Source organism: Engraulis encrasicolus, chromosome 6, assembly GCF_034702125.1.
Source record: "Engraulis encrasicolus isolate BLACKSEA-1 chromosome 6, IST_EnEncr_1.0, whole genome shotgun sequence".
Lineage (NCBI taxonomy): Eukaryota > Metazoa > Chordata > Actinopteri > Clupeiformes > Engraulidae > Engraulis > Engraulis encrasicolus.
Genome location: NC_085862.1, coordinates 54,892,582 through 54,912,581, shown reverse-complemented (window position 1 = coordinate 54,912,581; position 20,000 = coordinate 54,892,582). Strand labels below are relative to the sequence as shown.

General features: G+C 41.4%; 1 protein-coding gene across 1 annotated transcript in view; it reads left to right on the top strand.

Moving 5' to 3' along the window:
• Positions 1 to 20,000, top strand: part of inpp5d (inositol polyphosphate-5-phosphatase D) — a 47,534-nt gene that overhangs the window by 1,057 nt on the left and 26,477 nt on the right. Inside the window, exons 2-5 of the mRNA XM_063201983.1 lie at positions 5,088 to 5,151; positions 16,619 to 16,754; positions 18,998 to 19,139; positions 19,649 to 19,789. Coding sequence (XP_063058053.1) covers positions 5,088 to 5,151; positions 16,619 to 16,754; positions 18,998 to 19,139; positions 19,649 to 19,789 — 483 coding nt within the window. The remainder of the gene's footprint in view (positions 1 to 5,087; positions 5,152 to 16,618; positions 16,755 to 18,997; positions 19,140 to 19,648; positions 19,790 to 20,000) is intronic.

The window sequence follows — 20,000 nt, the reverse complement described above, 5'->3', positions numbered from 1 at the left end:
ATTCAGAGTCTGAACAGCTAATGTCTGTTTTCACATTTGATCTGTTCACTGGCAAACTGAAAGTAGACTACTAAACAGTCTCTAATATGATCCTTTTATGAAAATGCTGTGGTGTAGTGAAAGGTCAAGAGCCCTTGGTTGGCATGCAGCCCTAAAGCTCTACCAACTCTGTGCACATTAAAAATGTAGTGTTAATTCATAATTAAGCGTCAACTTCATATCTTCTGTGTATTTGGTCACAGAGTATTCACTAAGTGTTGAATTAGCCTAGCACTGCATTTGGGTAGATGACAGATAAGCAGCAAAAAATATTTTTTCACAAAACATTTTTTATGAGGCAGAGAATTATATGTCTACGTAGTGCGGCAATTAATCTTTCAAAAAATCCAAGTGGTCACAATGTTGGTCTATTAATTGATTATTTGTTTACGTTGCTAAAGCAATTAGCTGTAAATATGTCCTTTGGTGTGACGTTTAGAAATAAATATATATTAAATAATGTTGAAATGGCTTGAGGGAGTTTTATATTGTTACACTCTTTGTATTTAGTGCAATATTTTAAAGTATTAATTTAATGAGAAATAACCATTTAAGGATTTTTTCCCCCATGAGAGGCAAGCTTATTGGAAACCTTCAAGGAAATACAGGGATAACTTTCTGTTTAAATGTTCAAAATTGTCCGAATTTATGCTAACATTTCAGAGAGTAGAATTTTCTGTTCCCTAATGCAATATTCAGTGTTAATCAAACACATTGTTAAGCTCAAACAAATATTTGTGTGTTTAAGAAATGTCACACCGTAGGACATTCATGTCACGCCAAAGGACAAAAATGCAAAACCGAGCCAGAAACAAATGTATCAACATGACTATTTTGTCTTTTGATCATAATGTAATGTTGTAGTCAATATGGACCTACAGTCTACGCTTATAAGTCGTTAAGTCATAGATTATCAGCCTATCCTAACACTTAATGACCGTCATGTGGTCCTTAAATTTGACCTGCAGAGCTCATAAGACTCATACTGAAGTGTGACCTTGGCATGACCATCACACCTCACCCTCTTTGTACTGTAGGAATGCTCTGACTGTCGCACCATTGAACCTGTAGTGTGTAGCGGCCAGTGCCTGTTTGGTATCTCAAGCTGGACAGCACAATTGTGCTATCTTGAGCTTTCCACAATACTCTATTCATCTATATTTCTCTATACTCTCTCACTCATCTTTCCTTCACTGTTACCATTCTATTTTATGGTTTCGAAGCACCATTAATGACATTTCATACTCTCCAAAGTGTCACACCATAGGACTTTTACCATCACACCATAGGACTTTTGAGCTTTTGAGTTAATTTAAAGCCCTGTAGTTGCCAACTGAAATGCAATTTTACATTTAATAGGATGCATTTGCATAGATCTACATAAGAAAAATATAGAAAAAATACTCTATTGTCAAAATGTATTTTATGGCTGTCACACCAAAGGACTACAAAACTAAGACATCTTGTGGTGGCAAAACATAATTGATTGATTGAAGAACAAGAAAAAGAAAAACCTAAAATCCACCCTTGCCATTGGCTTCTTAAGGGTCTACAGTCACAATTTATGTACAGCTGGATCTTCAACAATAGATAATTATTCATAGAATTATCCAGGCTAGTATGTCACTCACAGCACAGGACATTGTTTTCTGTGACAAAGTTTCATAACTCCATACGCTCTCAGAAAAACAGGGAAAAAATTAAGCATTGTCACTTGCTAAAATAGACACCGTAAAAGACATGCCAGGGTTGTTTAGACAAGTGACTGAGCTTTGATTATTTATTTAAAAATGTTTTAGTATGGCGAACCAGGCTTGTGTCAGTCACACCATAGGACAAATGTGACATTTGACTCAAAATTGAGTATAGGCTACTTATTTAAACTCTGGATTAATTACACAGTACTTTTTCACAACAGACTTAAGTTTAACCATTTAAAACATTAACAATTTTGAAAGCATGAATTAACCTGTGACAGCAAAATTAACACATCACGTCATCTACCCATGTATACAGTGTGGTCTGATGAGACCACAGGAAGAGTACTTCAACAGGCTATACTGTTTTCATTCCAAAGAAGCTCTAGTAATATTCATCTAATTTCTGCTTTAAAAGTAGCCTGTATGTCAGCCATATTTTAGCTCCCTGCACTACATTATTTTAACCCTTTTGTGCAGAGACTATGTTATAACCTTACTGACACCAAAATTGTAATAACCATGTCTTAATTTGTAAGGCTCTCAGTAAAGTAGCAATGTTCTTAAGATGTAGTTAAGTATTTTCAGCAACGAGTGAATAGGCCTATCGATGGGCCCATCTGCAGAAAGAGGCTACATATTTTAATCACGCCCTTGTATGTAGGCCTCCCCCTTTCTACCCCATTCTCTGTGTACAAAGTGCTGAACTTGACACTTCTTACTTGAGAATATTACCCTCTTCTTTCCCCTTAGTGGTCTTTCTGTTATATTTCATCGCACAGTCATCAGATCAATGACTAGTCTTGAAGTAGACGTAAACAACAAAACTTAAGTAAAATGTGACATTTCAGGCAGGACGCCCTTCATCAGACGTAGCCTAACTTGTCTGTGGGTAAAATATGTATATTTGGGTGTTGAGTTGGTGAAAACCTTCTAAGGAACCTGGTCGAGAGGGTGTTTTGTCCTGGATGCATGCCCTGGGCAATATATATACTGTATAGCGATATATACTATACAGTAGAGTATGCCTGTGTACACAAACACAAAATATCTATACAAGAGTAACTTACTGGTCTGAGGAAAAGCTTTAAGGCCTTTAAGGTGGAACAGTCTCCCAGAGGCAGCAAGACTAAGCACATCTCTTGCAGCCTTCAAGAAACAACTAAAGACATTCCTCTTTCGAGAGAATCTACTAGACTAATGCTTGATGTTTAGTTTAGTTTAGTTTGTGTGTGTGTGTTTGTGTGTGTTTGTGTGTGTGTGTATTCGTTATTTACTCTTTATAATTAAAAAAAAAACCCTCTTTGCAACTGCACTTGTTGTTCTGTATATCTCCTGTGCACTTTGTATTTGCTTGTGATGTTGGCTTGATTATGTCATCTTTTGAAAGTCGCTTTGGTTATAAAGCGTCTGCCAAATGCAATGTAATGTAATGTAATGTAAAAATACCATATAGGCTACTGTAACGTTTTGGAACAAAATTTGATTGTAGCAGACTTTCACTATAGAACATGCAGAATAACTACAGTAAGCACACACACACACACACACCCACACCCACACCCACACACACACACACACACACACACACACACACACACACACACACACACACACACACACACACACACACACTATTTTAGACCTTAAAGCCTTTCCTCAGACCAGTAAATTACTGTTGTATAGTTATTTTGTGTTTGTGTACACAGGCATACTCTGAGTCTACTGCATAGTTCTGCTATACTGAATGTTTGTGTGTGCTGTATACATGTGGTATGTAATAAATAGCCTATAGGCTATGCATAGGCCTACACAGTATATTGCACAGGGCATGTATCCAGGACAAAACTCCCTCTTGACCAGGTTCCTCAGAAGGTTTTCACAAACTAAACACCCAAATATACACATTTTACCCACAGAAAAGTTATTTTCAGCCTGAGTTCACCATATGAAGGTGATTTGGTGCGTATGCAAATTAGCGCATACATGATTATGTATGCCCTCATTTGCATATCTAAACATCAAAATACAAAAAAACATCCAACACATTTTTTTCTTCTCTCATCATCAGTAATCAACTGAGGAAGTTTCATGGTGATATCTATTATTTTAAATTCTTAGCCTATTCACCTGTTGTAGTCTTACCTTAACAATATATTTATGCTAATTCTGCAAATTGCTCAAAGTGCAACTTTGGGCAACCAAGCTAAATTATATCCATTAGGCCTATAGATGATATTTCTGCAATAAAACTTTAGGGTACTCAACATTTCTGGGTTACACTATTGGGCCTATGGAGATCACGACTAGACTAAATTGCTGAAAATGCATCAAAATAAGACCAAATTAAATAGGCAACCACTGTTTAATCAATAATTGTCTATGAAGCCTACATTACTTTTTAATTGTTAATTAAAATTGTTACATTTAATTTAATTGTTGGGCTACATTTAATAATAGGCCTATAGGGAAGTCAGATGCTAAGAGGGAGGCGTGCATTTTGTCCTCCATATCAGAGTGGCCTGAATTTGAATTAAATTCCCGGACTGAGAAAAGGGCCCACTCCGGCCCTGCTACAGTGACATAACACAGGGCCTTAAGTAATGACTTGGTCAGGGCCAGCAAGTAACAGTTATGGCAACAGCCAAAATGTTCTGGTAACAGCAAATTTAAAATGCCATGTCTTGTTGGACATACTGTATAGGTCATCACAGCCATGTCATCGTTTTACTAAGCTCTGCTCAATTGACTCACTACATTTAGCTGACTGTCGCCAGATGAACGTGTTCCGCCTTGCTCCATGAACATTAATCTGGAATTATGCCATACGTAAAGGTCTGCGAAGGCAAGACTTTACCTAAAAAAATCTTTACGTGATTTTAGAAACCACTTGCTTTAATTAGGTGCTGATGTACTTAAACTCACAGATTCGAAATTACAGTTGAAATTACAAAATCAATCTCGATGAGTGAGTCCATACGAGAGGACATTGCTGTATGTAACAACTGTGGCGTTTTCCTTATTCCCCTTCTCCACTACGTTTAAACTTTGACTACGTCACATCTCTGTCCTGATGCTGTTTGGTTCGGCTGCATGGCAGTTCAGGAGCTGGGCGAATTGACCCTCGAGGAGACTCATGAAGCTGAAGGGAAAGGCTCTGGAAAGAGCTAGGCTGTCACTACATAGATTCAAATGGGGAAAATGCCATATACACAAAGATAGAGTGTTGTGATCAAAGGACACATTATCTCCTATGGTGTGGTGCTAGACCAGTCTGTCAGGCAAAACTACTGTACTCTACTCTGTTCTGCTTCTAATGTTCACCTCGTTTCCCCTTCTCCTTCCTTGCAGGTACCAGAACTGTGTGTACACCTATAGAATCCTGCCCAATGAGGAGCGGAAACTCTCTGTGCAGGTGAGGGGGTAGCTGCTGCACACACTCTAAATCATGCTCTTTATGCTGAAGTGTAGCTACAAATAGTGCTAGGCACACCGCACATGCCCTTTAGTTATAATCTCCACACACTACCCTTAACACTACACGGTGCCCTTGAAACTGTAGTAATGTCCGCTCTACTCACTACAATGCTATGTGGCTGCTCTAAACACTGCAAATTGACCAAGGGCCAAAATAAAAAATTGTCGCGGGCCAAACCCAATATTTATCTTTAAAAGTGAGCTAAAATGTGTATACACACACTCATATTTAAATTTCACGAACTCCCACAGTAGTTCAAATGGGCCTGAACATATTCTGTTGCGAGTGTGTGCTGATTTACCTAGGCCCACTCATATTCCTGTGATACACCAGATATCATGTTCAAGTCTTATTATACTATATTACTGTAATGGTGTAAGTTGGCCAACACACATTTGAAGTGATCTTGTGGGCCAACTAAAATGACTCTGCAGGCAAGATTTGGCCCCAGGACCTGAGTTTAACATCCCTGCTGTATACCATTTACGGCGGCTGTACAAATACTCTCAACACCCTTTACACTATGCTGTAGGCCTAGTTATAATGCTGAAGCTGCCCCACAGGTATACACACACACATGTGCCCCGCACATGCCCTTTGCATGGTAGAAGTAACGCACAGTGTTCTGTACGGCGCCTCCTAACAGAATGCTGTTTTCGCGATTAAAATAAACTTTTCAGTGTGATGACAACCATCACACCTATTGTATAGCTCATTTGAAAGAGGAGGTTGTCGTCTTCAAAATAAGACCAACTAGAATTGCGGTGGTTAATGTATGGGTTGATTAATTAAATCAAATAGGTAACAGTATTCCGAACACATCTGACCAAATAAGTAACAGTACTCCGTACAACTTCATTACATTAAAACGGTGCACTACCAATGGGTTTCATGACCGATCTAATGTGTATGTGTTTGTGAAGTGCTAAACTAATTGTTATTCGTTCCATGAAGAGTTTAAGTGAATATAACACGGTAAAAATAACATAGCAACCGCATATGGAAGTGCCGTTCTTGGCTGCAATGTAGCTTGTTGCAACAAGGTTGCAACAAGCTACTTCCGGCTAGCATGCATGTTGCTTTCAAAGTTATCTTTACCGTGTTGTAGTCATTCAAACTCTGTTTTGAAGGGATAGTTTGACAACAAACAAACATACCAACATTATAATTGCATGAAAACCATTAATAATGCAGCATTTTAAGGTAAATCAGATGTACGGAATACTGTTACTTATTTGTTCAGGCCGACGGAAGCTAGCGGCACATGGCTAACCGGCACTTGGCACAAATAATCAATCCATACATTAACCACAATGCTCCACTGTAAGTCGATGTGGTCTTATTTTGAAGACGACAACCTCCTCTTTCACATGAGCCATTCAATACGTGTGATGGTTGCCATCACACCGAATGGCATTGTTTTGATTGCGGAAACGCCATTCTGCGAGGTGGCGCTGTACGGAACACTGTGCGTTACGTAAGGGTTAACGTTCGGCGAGAAGGTCGCTACCGTGGAATAGCAGCACGACAGAGAGAATATTTAGACCCCGACGCGGAGCGGAGGGGTCTTGTTCTCTCTGAAGTGCTGCTATTCCACAAAGCGACCGACTCGCCGAAAGTTAACCCGCTTATTATATGGATATACTTAAATGATTCACACATGGCGGGGACATTTCTTTAGACCTATTTAATGTTAAGATTGTTGCTGCGCAAAACAAAACAGTGCTGTTGTGGAACACCGCTAGGCAACAGCTAGGTAGCCAGGACAACAGGTGTTGTCTATCGCAGCAGCTGATTAGAGTGACCGCCCGGACCCCCTGCGGAGTGATATGAAACATTCGCTTTAGCCACTGACTTGTATACAAGCCAGTGGCTTTAGCAGTGAACGTCTTGTTGCCATTGACAGCGGTAGCCAGGACAACGGGTGCTGTCTATCACAGCAGCTGATTAGAGTCTTGTTGAAAAGTCGCTTTAGCAGTGAAAAGTCTTGATGCCATTGACAGCGGTCTGTTATAGACCAACCCGTCCGTTATCGAAAAATAACAGACGTCCGAACGTTGGGGAGCCCCGTTGAAATGAATGGAGCATTCGACAGATGACGTCACAACCATATAATAATTCTAGTTATCCTTTCCATTCTACATATCCTTACGGCCAGAAACATTGTATCTCCACTTTCTTAAAAAAAAAAATGAATCACTATTTTATGGATAAATAAACATTTCATCATTAAATGCTGGGTCTAAATGATGTGTAAAAGTCTCATGTACTCATGGAAACTGACAACTTTTTCTTAATTATATATATATATTTTAAATAATTCAGTACAAAAAATAATGAATTTGTTTCTGAAAGTTGGAGATATGAGGTTTCTGCCAGACGGTGATGATATTCTTGACACAGTAGTTAATATCTCCATACACTACTACGCCCAGGGCCGGATTAAGATGGCCCGGGGCCCCTAGGCTACAGGTTACTGTGGGGCCACGTAGAAGGCAAATTTTGTGACAAATTTGTGTCATAATTACGAGCTAGGAAGTAAGGGTAACATGTCTACCAAGTACACTCAACATTACGGATTAATTTTTCAATATTGCATCTTGTCACAATTCTGCAATTTTCCACTTTTGGCCGATCAGGGGGCCCCTGGTAGGTGGGGGCCCCTAGGCTGCAGCCATATCTAGCCTGTGCACTAACACTATAGTTAGGCTACAGTGGCTGCTCCATACACTAGATGCACTTTACACTGTAGTTGTAATCTCTATATAGCCTACTACATAAGCACTTTATGCTGTAGCTATAATGTGAGTATCTTTTACATCATTGTATTACACCCTATTAGGCATACACTCATGTAAATTGCAGTTATGTAATGATATTTAAATTAGTTTTGTATTGAAGGTACAGAGATTTTCAACTATAAATTCTATGGCATCAGCTTAATCTCTACATACATCTCTCTCTACATATATCTATATTTATGATGTGACAAGAATAGGCTACAGTTTCTATTCTACGTAGGCTATATGGCCTGTATTCTCTGTTATGCAGTATTCTTATCGAGTTAGTTTCCACTATGCAACCCACTGTGCTGTATCATAGAAAAGTTAGGCCAGGTTCGGCTCAATTTGGACGACCACGCTCTGTCTATAGCGTGGTAGGCTAGACTATCTTTTGCTATTTCTGTTGCTGTGGTTTTAAATATTTTCGAAATTCACTGTGGTCGGGGCTGGGGCAGGAGGTGGGGAATCGAGTTCTGCTGGTAGCTTATTTGTTTTTGGCATTTCCACTTGCTATTTTCTGAATTGTCGCCTTTGTCCCCGGTGGCTTATGTTTGTCCCAATAGCTTGTGTCTCTCTGGTGGTTTGTGTTTAAGTAAAGCAGGTGGTGAAAGGCTGGCTACTGTAGCTATTTCAGGCTTCATCTGCATATGACTTCTGCTTTCAGTATCGCAGACTCTGAGTCACTCCTTTGTGATGTTGTAATGCAGTCATGTTGGCACACAGTAGGCTAAAGACGGTGCATGGCCGTAGGTCGCTAAGCTAGTGAAAGTCAATTGATCCGTGTAGCATTGTAGCATGCTACACGGATCCATTGACTTTCACTAGCTTAGCGACATGCTCCCTCTTTTAACTTGTCTCAAAGCAAGACAGCGGCTTACATGAAAAATAAGACACTTTACCACCTTTATAAATTCCAGCCAACGATTTTAACTGTATTAAGCCCCAAAATAGTGGCATACCCCTTTAACCATGCAGTCTGTACTTGGTATGTAGGATTCATATCTTCACCGTGCTATAACCCCTTCCCCAATGACTCAATACACAGATACAAACAGAGAAAAACCACGATGCACATAAACAGCAGCGTTTTGATCGAAGGATGGATTTTGCACACATTTGGATCAGGGCTTGACATTGGCACCTGCCAACCGGCCAAAACTGAGTAAAACTTGGCCGTTGCCAGTAACAATTTTAGTTTCCCAAGCCACTTTGGCAGGTAACTTACTCTTGGGTATAACTATAACATATCTCAGTCAGTAGTATATCCTGTTTTGCATCGAGGGTTATATTTAGGTTCAAGAAAGATCATTCAGATTCTATTTGTCTGATATGCTGTAGGTAGTTTCATTTAACACACGTCCATAGTACTGATTGTCTTGTTTAATCACTATCACTTCATTTTCTGAGTTCAGATGTATGTTCATTTTCTGAGTTTAGATATCATGGTAAAACTTGGCCTTTGCTTGTAAAAATTTTAGTTTCACAAGCCGCTTTGGCAGGTAACGTACTCTTGGATATGACATGTCTCAGTAGTAGAGATGCACAGGATCCAAGATCCGGTTCCGGATCCGGCAGGATAATAGGGTTTTTCACAGGATCCGGATCCGGCAGGATCTTAAGCATTGGATCCGGTATCCGGCAGTTACCTAAAAATCAGGATCTGGTGCATCTCTAGCCTAGGTTTTTCAGTCAGTCTTTCACAACTCCAATTGCTGCATGGAGTGAAAGAACTTTGGAAGCGGCCAGTGCAGGCAGTGTGGCAGTAAGCCAATGAGTCTAAAAAATAGTTTGAGCCAACGTAATAAAAAGGGCCCACGTGTGCGAGTTGGCTATGTGTTTCAACCCTTTCGTAGGATCCGGTATCCGGTATCCGGTTCTGGATCCGGCAGGATCTTAAGCAGTGGATCCAGTATCCGGCAGGATCCTAAAAATCAGGATCCGGTGCATCTCTACTCAGTAGTATATATCCTGTTTTGCACCTTGTATTGTATTTAGGTTCAAGAAAGAAAGGTTCTATTTGTCTGATATACATGATATGTAGTTTCATTTAACACACTATGTTCATAGCACTGACTGTCTTATTTTATGACTTCATTTTCTGAGCTTAGATGTATCATGGTAAAGAAAAGGCGTCTAAAAATTACAACAAAATTGAGGATGAATGGCTAGAGACTCTGGAAAACTATTAGCCACTGTGAGCAAAATGTTAGCAAAAAGTTAATGTCAAGCCCTGGTTGGATCATCTCCAGTGGTGCAGGCCAGCTCGCTATACGCTAGCCACAATATGTTCTGCTGCTAGGCAGGTTTGTCTAGTTTACTTGCTGGTTTCATGCCACTTCTTGAATTTAAGTAATTTAGGCAAAGGTAACAATTAGGAAGTAGCAATGCATTTAAAAACTAGAAATGCATTCTCACAGAAAATGCTGGAAGCGGGCTTGCCTTTTGGGGCAGAGATGAAACAAAGTACTATTGAGAAAACAAAGCTATAAAAGAAATCTTGGAAAAACTCCATCCACCCAGTCAGAAGTTATGGGCCAAACAATTCAGCCATCTTGGATTCAGCCATCTTGAAAGTGTTGTAGCTCTGCGTTTTGGGGATATACTAAATGACATACATGGTATTTTAAGTTGGCTAAGGAACACTGCATGTGATATAATTTTGAAAATCAACATGGCTTCCAGCGGGATTAGAACTCACAACCTCCATATCTGTAATCCAACCCCTTTGCCATTGATATTAAATGACATACAATACATGATATTTGAAGTTGGCTAAGGAACACTGCATATGATATAATTTTGAAAATCAACATGGCTTTGACTGGGGTTCGAACCTCCAACCCCCATATCCCTAATTCAGCACATTTGCCATTCATACTAAATGACATACATGGCATTTTAAGTTGGCCAAGGAACACTGCATATGATATAATTTTGAAAATCCAAATGGCTTTGACTGGGATTCGAACCCCCAACCTCCATATCTGTAATACAGCACATTTGCCATGCATACTAAATGACATACATGGCATTTTAAGTAGGCCAAGGAACACTGCATATGATATAATTTTGAAAATCAACATGGCTTTGACTGGGTTTCGAACCCCCAACCTCAATATCTGTAATTCAGCACATTTGCCATCCATACTAAATGATATACATGGCATTTTAAGTTGGCCAAGGAACGCTGCATATGATATAATTTAGAAAATCAACATGGCATCGGGTGGGATTCGAACCCTCAACCTCCATATCTCTAATGCAGCGGCATGCATTACCACTAAGCCAAGCAGCTAATTGTCTTGATAGTCCAGCAAGACTATATTACATTGCATTGCAGAGCCAAACAATAGACTTCTAGAATGCTTGCTCGCACCTGCTCGTTAAGAATGGAATCTTGAGACAGTGACAGTTGAAATGGAATCCTTCCCTGGCTGCACCTGTTGTGATTGACTGAAAGACAGTTAGTATTGAGCCTTTAACAGGGGAGAAAATGAGAATGAGTTTTTTGTCTTTACAACATCGTTGTAAAAAAAAACTAAAAGGAGTTGGCACGTGTCCTTTTCACAGATCGGAGTCATGCTTGTGATCTCTCTAACAGTCTTTGAATGAAGTTTATAGGTTAAATTTTTCAGGCACAAATGGACCTCCGTGTGGGACATGCGCTGATCTCTTGAAAAATGCACTTTTCGAAAGACTGGGATTCTCCATAGAGCCAGGCCTGTTTTTTTTTACAAACCTGCCATTTAAAAAGTATTGGGAGTTGGGAAATGAAACTTTCACAATTTGGAGACATCCCATAGAGCTCGCTAACAACGCGTCAACTAAACTTCTAGGTGAAAGTGTTGATGTTTTATGACCGAAAAAGCCTCCTACACTCTAATCTCTAGAGTGGCGGAACTTTGGTTCATGGAGGTTCCACCACTATTTTCAATGGGGACCCAGGCTTTCACAAAATCGCCAAAAACGGGAAAACGACAAGAGACACGGAAAAGCCTATTAATATAGGCGATCTCCAAGCCGAGCCGGTCGTTTTAGTGTTTGAACGGTGTCTCTATCTCGAAAGGCCTAGGAGGAGATCCCTGCACAAGAACGATAATAATAATAATCAAACAGGACTTAGAGATTACTATAAACGGGCCTTGCTCTGCAAGGGCCATGCTCTGCATGGTCCTTGCTCCGCAAGCCCGCTTAAAAATCAGCCTTGCCCCTGGCGTCAACACTGTGCACAACAATGACTTTTGACATTTGAAAAAAGACCAAACAGCACACATTGTAACCTCTTCGTAGGGATGGGCCCATTCAGTCTTTGCTGAAAAGAGTCAACTACATTTTAAAAACACTGCTATGGAATTACAAAGAGCCTTAATACGTACATTAAGACTCGTCATCACAATCCTGGTGACTATAAGGTTATAACAGAGGCTCTGCGCAAAGGGGTTAACAATCTGAGTTGTTTAGCTAAGTGAGAGTCTATCAGGCCAAGGTGCCCTCTCTGCGTCTGTGGCCGCTGAGGAATATCGTCACTGACCGTAACTCATATAGTACTCATGGAAACTGACCAGTTTTACTGATTTACTGATTTAAATAAATCATGAATTAGTTTCAGAAAGGTGGAAATAGGAGGTCTCTGCCAGACATCAACGATATTCAGGAACTGCTGTCTCCTCAGTTACCAGCCCTCTGACCATTTACATTTTCCCATACTGTTTTACATAGGCCTGCACAGATAGAGACGAGGTGGGGCTAAAGCACCTGTCCCTTTGCCCTACTGGACAAAAATGCCCCTTTTGGAAAACTCATTTGTCACAATGTACTGTGGTCCATGTTGACATGATACAAATCTACAAATACAAGTCTACAAATACACAATCAAATGCATGTTACAACAATGTACCAATAGAATATATAGCCTCTATAAGCTTAGTAAGGCAATCAGTTTCATATGCTCCCAATACCCCTTCTTCAGCACCTGCCCCCAACATGTCTGGCACGCCACTGCTGTTTTACGTATAGCTTTACTGGCCCTGATGTCTGACTGTGACTGTTGTCCACCTAGCCCCTTTCAGTGTGTGGGTGGATTCCGTCTTTATTTCTTTTTTTTAGTTTAGCGGCGACTTGTATCGTGTGTGTAATGTGACTTCAGTGTTGTCTGTGGCTCTCTGCAAATGGCTCTGTGTACTCACCAATCTCTGATTTTTTGAGTCCTCGCCGTATGTGTGCTGTATCCTTGGTGACTCTCACAAATGTCTTGGTCACTGATCTGCCGAGATGGGTTGCTTAAACGAGATTCATTGCTATGACAATGCAGAGAGTCTTAAGTAACCAATTAAGACTTTAGAGTAGAGTTATAATGGAGGGTCTGCGCTAAAAGGTTTGTATAGAATATAAGAATAGAACAGACTATTAATTGTCATGCAAGAATGGAATTTGTCTTTAGTCTCACTTTTCAAAAATGTAAAATGAACATTCATTCCATTGTTCAAAACATAAATACATACATACTGTACATCATTGCATACATCCCCTCCCTCTAGCAGCCCTTTCCAGCATACACAACGTAATACAAGTCAGGTACAAGATCCAGTCCCTTATTAAAGGTCAACCCAGAATAGTCCAAACCAGAACTCTAAATGCTACTGCAGCACATTGCAATGGCTTGTTAGATCCGCTTGACACGGAGGTCATATTGACACGACACCGCCCTATCTGCTTGATTTCTGACATGTGCGGGCATCTTTTTCCCGATTTTCACAGCTGCTATTTCTACCAGGCCAGAGTTGTCTGTGACTATTTTCCATTCAGCTCTCTGTCTCCTTGGCATCTTCAGTGTGTGTGTGTGGGCATCATTTCTCAAATTGTTTTACTATAAGTTACTGTATATTGAGTGTGTAACAGACCAACACCATACTACTGTAAGTAATGCGACTGCAAAGTCTTCAACTGTCTCTTTGACTGTTGGTTGTCTGTTCAGCTTTCTCTATCTACTCGGCCTCAGCAAATGTGTGGGCGTTGTTTCCCGAGCGTCAAACAGTTTTTGCACACACTCAGCTCTCTGCCCGCCTGACTGACTACGGCTTCGCTCACAAAGTCATTGGCGCCTAGCGAGTTTTGTCTCTGACCACTCTGGTTTAGCAGTAGCGTGGACATGACATGACCGGAACCAAGACACCTTTTATGATGTTGTCCCAACCTCCTCCCAGGAAAAGGTCTACGGTGAAATGTATAGTAACTCTACAGTAAAAAATATCAGTGTTAATGTAACTTTTAATGAAAAGTTAGTTAATAGTGTTAATTTTACTCTTTGGTAAGTATAACTTTTTCAGAGGCAATTCCACTCAATATTGTATAAATATTAAGAGCTAGAGTTGAAATGACACTGACTTTGGACTCCACTGTAGAGTAATTTTGCTCTTCACAGTCCACAGTGACAGTTTGCTGTGAAAGGTTGACGACACATTTTTTTTGCTATGTGTATCGTATTTGAGTCCTAAGATGGCCACCCACTCAAATCCCTACCCTAATATGGCCACCACTGACCATAGACCTAATAAAGCCTCCTTGACTGTCCACGTCCTGGTTATCCTCACGTCTGCTTTCATTATGATTCTTCCTCTTTCAATTTTTAATCGCTGATACTGCTGGTTGGTTTCTTCTTGGTTCAATGTTCTAAACCATAGGTCTATGTCAGGGTATCCTCTATGAATGAGGCACAGATCTATTTCTGTAGAGAAGTTAGGTGGGCTGAATCTCCTGTAGTATAAGGGAAGATAGGTGGGCTGACTCCAGTGTAGTGTAAGAGGAGATACAGAAGGTGGGGTTTTTAGTAAAAGTCAAGTAAAGCTTCTTTGCACAAAAATAGACCTGAAGTGTGCGGATTGTCTTCTCTTTATACAGAAATTTCTACTGAATCCTGCACCTTCTAAACAGATGAGCGGTGGCCTATCACAACTTAAGCAAAAGTTCCCCCCCAAAAGGTCCTATGGTCTTACGTGCACTCGTACTAACTTCATTTGTACAGAGGGGCTTGAGTGGGGGCGATTACTTTTGGGAGGGGTTAACTCCATGTGTGGACACGCACACACAGACACACACACGCATGCACGCACGCACGCACTCCCGCACACACACACACACACACACACACACACACACGCACGCACGCATGCACACACGCACGCACGTGCGCACGCACGCACGCACGCACGCACGCACGCACGCATGCAGGTACGCACCCCCCCACACACACACACACATCCCTGCCTCATGCTGATTTGCCCAGAACACTTGGCTCAGACGTAACATGAATGGAAGTGTAATTGACTGTAGCGTACAGATGACAAAGCAAGGAAGGACCACCCTGCAGAACATATATTGAGGAGCTGACTGGCAGGGCCAGGGCTGCTGACAGCTTTTGCCGGGCCCAGGAGAAATTCAGCAGTATGGGCCCCCGATCCAATACATGCAATGTAATGAGCACCCAAATTTGGGGCCCACCTCTTGTTGGGTCTGAGACAACATGGGATTCCCTGCAGTACCACCCCACAGAACATATTTAGCTGCACTCCACAAGCACTGTTCTACACATGCATGCAGGCATGTAACAAGAGGGAAAATGTTGCAAAACTTTCATGCAGTTGCATGCGCCAGCAATCCCATTTAGTATTTGCTGAAAATGTTTTACAACATTATATGACAACATTGCTATGACACTGCCAGGAGTATAGTCATTCCAATTCCAAAGAGGCTATGCATGCAAGAGTTAATATGGCTTGCATGTAACAGCAACAGTGAAAACACTGCTACTGACCAACAGACATGTGGATTGAAAACAGTTGTTTGTGCTTCAGTTGTGCATTGCGAAACCATGAGTCCAGTCATGTGATCAGAAGTAGTCAGGTGGTCATTCTGCCAAGTCCCTGATACAGTGCTGCTGTGTTTTATATTCAGAGATCCTTTGGTGTTTATGTGAAAGATTTTAAGCAGTCTAGTGAAGGAGGGTGTATAAGAAGAAAACGTAGCAAACAAATAATGAATCCATTCCCAAACCCATAACAGCGATGCTGTCCTTGTGTTTGACTGTTTTGCTTCAAATTCGCAGGTAAGGTTTTTAAAGCTCTAGTAGGTCATTTTGTTCAATTCTTTCTTTACTGCTACCAGGAAAGCTGAAGGCCATGAGTGCAAGGGGGATGAACACTCACCGCTTGCCTTCTCACTTGAGAGTTGTACTTTTGTGCCAAACTACCCAGTAACTAAGGGTGCAGATCAGATGTTAGGAAAGTAGGGCGGCATAATTTTTTTTTTTCCGCCAGTATGCAACTTTCTAACATTTTCTAAGCCGTTAAGACACAGACCCTGCTATATATTGGCTGTTTCCAAAATGGCAAGGGCCTAGTCTCAACGCATTACCAAAGGCAATATCATAGAAGCGTAGCACTATACGTAGTAAAACGACTATTGCAGCGTACCTGTATACCTGTACACAATAATTTAGGGTTGGCCATCAAATGGCCATGGCATTTGTCTCTGGCCAACGACTACAAGGAAAGCAGGTATTAAATGCTTGGTGTCTGTAAAATCTTCTGCCAGTTTTGTAAGTCAGTGTTCCTTGCCTCTTTCAGGCATCGGAAGGGGTGCCTATCCGTTTCTTCTCGGTGCTGTCGGAGCTGGTGGAGGCCTACCACAAGGAGAACATGGGACTGGTGACACGGCTGCAGTACGCCGTGCAGAAGGAAGAGGAGCCGGAGGATGAACAAGGTAAGACATCCCATGAGACCAATCGCCATTGACTGGCAGAGACCTTGTTTGCCCACTTTCTGTTGTATTTGTATTTTATTACGGTTTTTTTTTCAAAGCCAATATTTTCTAAATCAATAAAGATTTCACCATGAAACGTAGCATTTAAATGATTTATAAAACTCGTATACTCATGGAATCTGACGAATTGTATATTTCAAAATAATTAGATAAATAATGAATCAGTTTCTGAAAGGTGGAGATATGAAGTGTCTGCTGGACAGTGACAAAATGTGTGCACCATGAGCTCCCTCAAGGCAATGCTCATGGTCTGAATGTTTGGAAATCAGAGGGCAAGCCAGCCAGACAGAAGGGCTGCTGACAGCTTTGGTAGGGCACTGAAGTCATCTGAAGGGGCAACCCTACCAATTATACATACAATGTAGTAAGGAAACAATTCTGAGCCTCCTGTCTCCCTGGGCCCAGGACACCTACCTGTTTGTCTCTCCCTGTTGGCTTCCCTGCCAGGTGGCATCTCAAGGGCCGTGACTTAATGGTCAGGGAGTTCTTGGGACAAAAGGGTTGCATGTTCAAATCCCAACACTACCTGCAAGAACAATGTGGGTGGACTCCTGCTGTACACCCTCATCCATGGCTGAAGAGCTCTTGAGCAAGGGCTGGACTGGTAATCATGGCATTGGGCATAAAGGGCACCAAGCATGCAGGGCATTTTCCTAGTGGACCGACACTGACCTGAAGGACCGATGCTGTTTGGTATTTTTTTGTAGCTTCCGGTTCACGGTTTAGATGGGATGGCCCATTGGTCCATCTTCAATATACAGTAAACAGTGGTGAGTTGGCGGTCTGAGCCTAAAATGTCCGAGATGTTTTATGGTCCGAGTCCAGCCCTGTCTTGAGCAAGGTGCCTATAATCTGACCTGACTTGGCTCCAGGGCTTGTAAGAAACGCCCTGTACCTGTCTTGTTTAGACATACAGTATTTTGACGTAAAAAAATCTGCTAAGCCATTCCCTCTAACTTAAATGGAATAGCATATAATTAAGGTAATAAAATTACAAGGCTTAACGATGTGTTACGTATATTATTCCTATATGTGCTCCACATGTGTTGATGTAATTGTGAGTTGACATTAACTGACCATTCCCTGAAGAAGGCTGTTTAGTGAATTGTTTGCTTGATGGCATTGTTTGCATGAGGGCCTGGTTTACCGCACAAGGCCTGTACAGGGTGTAGCCTCATGGTGTGCGCTGTTCCGTCAGTGGAACACTGTAATAGTCATCGAAGACTTCACTACCGTAGTAAACTAGCACTAAACCATTAGGACGTTGCACAGATCCCTTAGTAATGCATTACGACTTGGCCATTGCCATTCTGGTACAAGAAAATTGAAAACAGGGGCCACGTCTTAGCATATTGATAACATTTTATATTATTCCGTTGCCTGCTGCACATGATGTTCGATATGAGGGACACTGACTTTTTGGTGTGTTGCTCGAATGTCAAGCAGAAGTGTGTGTGGTGTGTTTTGGCCCTGCTCTGCAGCGTTTCTCCCTCACACCTCCCACGCATTTACTGATAAATGTCACTCACACTGCAGCAGGTTAACCCTTGCCACATCCCCGCCCAGAGCTAGGCCTCTGAGTCGCTCTGCACAAGCACTTACATGCACAGAAATGCACCAAACGTGAACGGCCATCTGCTGCAAAATAATTATGAAGTCGCTCAACAGCGATTTTTCTCCCCGCATTTCGTCTGACTGTTAGTGCTATAGCAGAAATTTTATTTTAACTGACAATTTGCTCACATACAGTACATAGCCACAAGCTGAGATGGACAGCTTCATTATGGATATGAAATGTTGGTCTCTGTCCTTTGAAACTTAACATACATACCTGTTCAAAGGGACAATACAGATTATTCATTATTTGCTCTTTTTATCTAGGCCTAGCCTACATGTACCCTTCTATAGCAGATCAATGTAATTAACTAATTACATGTTCACACAATTAGACTATTCATCCAACTGAGACAGGCAACTTTCTCAGGACATACAACGTCGATCTCTGCCCTTTGCGAGTTGCATTTCCATCAATTGTCAAAAGAAAATGTCCAGATGCCTATAACTTAACTCTGGCTTACAGCCAAACTCGATCCTACAACAAAGGATAGCCTATGAACTTTGCTTATTATTTGCTTAGTGTACTGTACTGTACTGTACTTCTGCTCTGCGTGTGACCGTCACAGAGCCGTGCAGCCTACCTCCTCAACTGCCACCCCGGAACTTCCCCGGGAACGACAAAGAGGAGTCGCTGAAGGGCGGCGAGATGACACACACCTCCGTCTCAGACCTTTTCCTCCACCGTCTGCAGCACGTGGACATGTCAAGGTATGTATATCCGCCCATCTGTCCGTCCGTATGTCCGTCAATCTCCCGGGCTGCAGACAGAAGCGGCTCCCATCCTGCCTGTCACCCGCCCATCCTGTCTTGGTTTCAGAAGAGATCTATTTATATTGCACCCTATGTAATTCCTCCGCCAGAAAGAAGAACTGTGAAAAGTTCGGAAATCATGAAGGCGTAATAGAATTGGCATTTTACAGACAGTTCTCTGTGGTAAACCTGATCAATCTCAAATACTAGATTTCAACTAATATTTGAAATGTACTGATATTTCATTAAAAAATTGGTTGGTCCAGTTACTTTTGTAAACTCTAAGGGTGGCGGTTCAATTTTAAGGGTGTACTGTGTTCTTTTGTCTGTGTGTCTGTGTCTTTACTGTATTCTTTCTATTTTTCGATTCTATATCCATCCATCCATCCATCCATCCATCCATCCATCCATCCATCCATCCATCCATCCATCCATCCATCCATCCCTCCATCCATCCATCTGGCTAGTATTCCTGACGACCATCAGAAGTCTATCCTGGAGTATTTCCATTATAATATTGCAGTGGACGCTGAGCAGGTGCAGAGTGGCAACCCCACGCTTCCCAACCTGAAGAAGTTGACCTTTAACCTCTGCAAAAACCTCAACAGGTGACCCTCCTCTGCTCTTCCTATCTTTAATGTCATATGACAGTGTGAATTGAATGTAAACATGCGGTGTTTCATGAAACTGCGCAGTGTTTAATGTATGTAAGTGTGCAGTGTTTAACCCATTTTGTCCTAAGCCCTTTTTGGGACAGGATGCCCTATGCCTATTAAATCCTAAATAGCTCAGCCTTTGAAGCACATACAAACATGAAAT